This window comes from Palaemon carinicauda, chromosome 35 (genome assembly GCF_036898095.1).
Source record: "Palaemon carinicauda isolate YSFRI2023 chromosome 35, ASM3689809v2, whole genome shotgun sequence".
NCBI lineage: Eukaryota > Metazoa > Arthropoda > Malacostraca > Decapoda > Palaemonidae > Palaemon > Palaemon carinicauda.
In genome coordinates, this window is record NC_090759.1 from 72,564,153 (window position 1) to 72,569,443 (window position 5,291).

Below are 5,291 nucleotides of genomic sequence, written 5' to 3' on the forward strand. Positions count from 1 at the left end.
CTGTGCTATTTTCCCTGTTGGAGACCCTGGCTTGTACCATTCTGCTCAGCTAGTAATAATCATGATAATGATAAAGCCTCTTGACCCCAACACCCACAAAATTCCATGCAAGCATTCTTTGAATTTATTTTTTGAGAATTTTTTTTTTTTCAATTGGGAAGCAAAACAAATGGATAATATGCATACAAAAAAATACCAAAATAAATACTTAGGAACTTGATAACTACTATATAGATGCGCTAGAGAATACTTGTTCATTGAAAATACGAAGTACAGATTACCATTATATATTTCTTAACTAAAACCATGTACAGAAATTAATTTCTAACCTCTGAAGCTATAAACTCCCTTTAATTCTTGGTCTGTATGCTGAAACTGAGCATTTCTGGAACTCCGGGAGACAAACTGTACATTCGGCACAATTCACAAGGCATTTGGTAAACTTTCTCAGGCACTCTTCGTACAATACGGGAGCCTCTGTGGTTGGCTCCACCTGAAAGTTTTAAAATAAAAAGTCAGTTTTTTCCAGCACACATGATTTGTTAAATTCATAACAGTTAATTTTATTCAAGCATTGCTATACAGTATAAGTTTCTGTAATCAGTCAAGTCATATTATAATCGAGCAACAACTTTTATAAAGAAAAATAAACATATTACCTGGCCCTCCGTGGTCGGGTCCACACTATCTGTCGGAGGAGTGGTGGTGGTGGTTGTGGTTTCAAATTGTGGGATAGGAAATCCAATATTGGAGGGAAAGAATTGAAACTGTCTTCCACTGAAATAATTTGCCAGCTGACCTAGGGAGGGAAAAGTGGACCGCTGATCTGCCTGCGTAGGATACCAACCTCCTTCACTCCCTGGATACTGAGAGTAACCCATATAGTCTCCATACGGAAAGGGACTTCCTGGATATCCCAAGTACCCTGGGTACTGAGGTTCATCAAACATGGGTCCATCAAAATAGTCTGGGTCATCTGGGTCATTGGAATCTTCCACCAAGGAATTTCTGTCTACACAGTCTATCGCTATATTGTAACACAAGCTGCACTCCGTACAATTTCCCTTAATACATTCCTGGTACTTATCTACACAAGTGCCAGGAATTTCAATCTCAGTTTCAGTGGCGTCGTCATCAAGAGATCCCTGAAATTCCAGGTGGCATTCAGTAAGATTTCAAAAACAAGGAATTGTGCTTTAGTCTAATAATCATTACAGTCTCGGTTAAGACAAATCAAGTTATCCAAACCAAAGAGCTACAGTATTGCATAGCATAACATCCAGTCGGTGCACCTCACACTAAATTGCCTAGTATTACGAACAGGTCTTGGCTGCATCCACAGTGTCCCTTGCTGTACTCTTAGCCTATTGCTATATAGAAAACTATTCCTGCAGTATTACTTTCAGCTAGCTGACCAACCTTTCAAACTGTAGTGGTTTCCATCTGTTGCACCTGAGCACAAACTCTGCACAGGACCTATTGCTAGGTCACTTAATCATCCAATGCAGTCCATATAATTTAATAATCAAATCCAGTCCATAATTTAAAACTTTTTATAATAGGACACTGAGGGAGCCACTGCTTTAGGCCCCCTGTTATGGATCACCCAATTACTGATAAAGAATTAAAGCTAAATGCCCATCATTTCATCATGCTAAAAATATGTTTAAAATAATCTAGTGGAAACATCCCTGCCTGACAGTCTGTTGGGGCTGTGGTTTGAGACTCATTCAAGCTCAATAGTTTGTTTCCTGTAGTATCTGGAGCCTCACCATCCTTGTGAGCTTGAAATTGGGGTTTTGGGTGGTGTGTACAGTCTACCTACATTAGCAGCTATTGCATGGCCTTAGCTTGAAGGAAAGTGTGCTTTATCACTGATCATGTGTGCATATAGCTAGTCTGTGGGGCATTGTCCTTTTTCCTAACCTCTACCTTTCACGAGCAACCTATAAAAGGACCTTCCTAAAAATGTTAACTAGCAAACTTACAATTACGGTAAAAATAAATTTTATATAAAAAAAAATCAAGGCATGATCAACTAACCAATTTCACTTTAATCAGTAGTCTTACAGTGTAAAGAAAATTATAGCCATATCTCAAGTACTGTACCTCTATATCTCCAAAGTCCGGATCATCTGCACTGGTATCACTGGAAGTTTCTTCAGCCTTAAAGTCTATAACGCAGTCCAAGAATTTCTCATAGCAAGCACCGCACTCCGAACAATTCTCCTTGCAAGACAGAAGGTTGATGATGCAATGCCTTGGAATTCGTAGCAAGGAACCCAGAGAAAACGAAGGGGTCGACGTAGTCTATAAAAGAGAAGGAAGTTGCTTTGTGCTGTATATGATCCTCTTTCAAATTAAAAGACAATGAATATATTCATTTAGAAGATAGTCTAGCCTAAACAGTGTCTAGCCTATACAGTATATACAATTAAAAGGCATTTAAAATAGTTCGGAGACTGCCGGCGCCCAAAGAAAAAGCTAGAAATGGGAGGGGAACGCCTATACATTTTTCAGTTGATTGGGATAGTGTGGCAAATACAGTATTCCAAGCGAATGGTGAATTTTTGATCTTCGAAAAGTGGTCCCAAATGGACCCTTTTGAAGAAAAGGGGTCACAATTGGCCCACTTGAAAATCTGTGGTCCCTCTTTTGTTCTGCTCAACCAAAGCTATTGAATTTTGATACCATCGCTTATTTTATCATGGCCTTACAGCTCAATGATGAAGTATTGTATTGAAAATAGCAAGTGACAAAATTAGAGACTTATATTACCAAGATTAATAACTTTTACTCAAATTTCTAAAAACAGCATGCATGAAGGCTTCTAAAAATATAAGTAAGAGATTTAAAAACAGTAAGAAAATTAATGGGAGTATACAAAAGTGCTAAAATATTAATACCAAGTGATCAAAGGAGTTATAAAATCATCTAAACCTCTGGTCTGGAGATAGAAAATGAAAATACTTCATAATTACATTATTTGACTTTCTAAAAGTCATGTGGGTGCTCCTTACCTGTCCATGGGCAACGACACAAAGGTTCAGAAGAGCAATCACTAACCCAAATACTGCCATCTGGAAAAGAATTTAATTCTTAAGCACACAGACCTCTTCAGTAGCTACAGGTTAGAACAAATTTTACAGCTAATGTATCTTAAAACCAGTTTCTAAAAAATTTATGCTGTCTATAAAATTAACAAAGCCTTTGAATTTTGAAGTTTTGATATTATTTAAAACTGGAATATTTAATATTTAATTAATTGAGTTAGGAAAATTATGAATAGAGTTAGGAAAATTAAATGACACCTACAAATTAACAATGACATCTTAAAAACCAAACCGTTTAATACTGTACCACATATAGGGGATGTCCGTGATGGGGCTACACTTACACTAACTTATGCCTTATATATTATGGTATCAAGGCAACACTAAATAAATGGCGAGGGTTGAGACAGGTCATTTACAAGAATATGATTTGCATATATGAATAATAAAGATACACTAAAACCAATATATAATACTACCAACTTTATGAGAAATATCAATCCAATGGATGTATAGAATTTGAGCCGCATGGGTTTGGAGCCTCAGAAACCACTTGCAACAGGAGGAAAACTTCAGTTGCATTATCGAGGCAAGAATCAAGAAGTAGGACAGTTATATTGAAGAAGTAAGTTAGGAGGATACAAGTTAGAAGATGCAGCTGTGATTGAAGGGACACATTATGAACCTAAAAGGACAGCAAGACTGAAGAAGGAACAGAGGGGCGGGTTTGTAGAACTGACACTGCAAAGATCCTTAGTAATACCAGTCACCTATTACGGGACTAGGCCTATTCCACAGTCATGGAAATCTAATAGTACAATAAAGTATTTGTATATCTATATCCGTACAATAAAGCAATCAGCTGGACCTTTTAAAGTATTTCATCTTGCTGAAACAACCTCTGCAATCTACTATCTTCCATATAACTTTACCTGGATATGGCCTGCTATCACAAAAAAAAAAAAAAAAAAAACTCATCCTTCCTTCAAGCAATGCAATTCAAAGTCAGTGAGCAAGTGGGTGTTGTGGGGTTGGCAAGTTAACCAAATTAGGTTAAGTTACGTTGGGATACCCTGGGTTTATGCATAACCCCTTATTTCACTCAAACTTAAAAATCTGCAACCTCAGTCGTTACAGTAAAATATTGGATTCTTTTATTTAGGGAAGATTAAGGAACCAAAATATTATCTAAATGGCAATACAGCGGTTTTCGGGAAATCTTACTGTTTTTGAGAAATCTTATAATTCGGTGGATGAACATTCATTACGAGTAAATGTTTAATTTCATACATAGCCTAACATAAGTTAAAGGCAGTTTATCTTGGATACTTCCAAGATACCATACCACACCTAAGATCACAAATATTTTTAACCCATCCAAAATATAGTTTACTTAAGGTATGCTTTACTGGTCCTATACTACAGTGGAACCCTACTCTCTACAGGATCTTCACAGTCATTTTAACATGTGCATTCCAAGGCAATCAGCATTTAAACCGGCATGCTGCCTGTTTAATGTCAAAGCCAAAAGAACAGAAAGATTAGAGAAAAATCGGCAACAAATTTCCTGAAACTTAACACCCCTGACAACCTACATAACCAAAGCTTCAAGACGAAGATTAACATATCCTTACGTGACAGTATAGTTGGGAAGTTTGACTGTCAAATTCAATTAATGTATTTGCCTACGCTAAAGTAATAAATTTATTGTGAAATAAGACCCACGCAAGGGTTACACCGAGTCGTTTAATTGGAAAGAAATAATCGGAAACTTAAACCACGATAATATACACTAATAATCTCGGAAAACATTGATCTGCACTTGAAATATACTCGAGTATTAACACAAAAACTACATAAACCCATACTCACTTCACCCAAACAAATGCGAATCCAGAAACGCTATCAATAAAATTTTCAAATATTTCTTGCTTGAACACGAACCCAATGCACTGAAAAGTCGCTTTACACTAATAAATAAGTAAATATATTTTGTTTTCTTTTTTTCCATCAGGGATCCCAGAAAAGCGATCTTCATTTCATGGACTCGTAAATGGAGACTTTTAGTCTGAGTTGCCAATGTACGTTTTATGCTTTTATTTTTATTTTGTTTTTCTCAATGATTAGTATCGTATATGGTGTGGTGTAATGAATAACGTATATGTGTTATATCTGGAATTACTGACGTAACAGATGTCATGGTGCACTAACTTGTGGTTTACCGCAATAATTTGCTTC

At 36.5% G+C, this 5,291-nt stretch overlaps 1 protein-coding gene across 1 annotated transcript; it reads right to left on the bottom strand.

Moving 5' to 3' along the window:
• Positions 1-271: 271 nt before the first annotated feature.
• Positions 272-5,008, bottom strand: LOC137627543 (uncharacterized). The gene is made up of 5 exons (XM_068358638.1): positions 4,926-5,008; positions 3,021-3,080; positions 2,110-2,310; positions 660-1,145; positions 272-493 (listed from the first exon to the last, which is right to left on the bottom strand). Exons 2-5 carry the CDS (start codon positions 3,078-3,080, stop codon positions 338-340), a joined length of 903 nt encoding a protein of 300 aa, XP_068214739.1. The 5' UTR covers positions 4,926-5,008; the 3' UTR covers positions 272-337.
• Between the last annotated feature and the right edge of the window lie 283 nt (positions 5,009-5,291).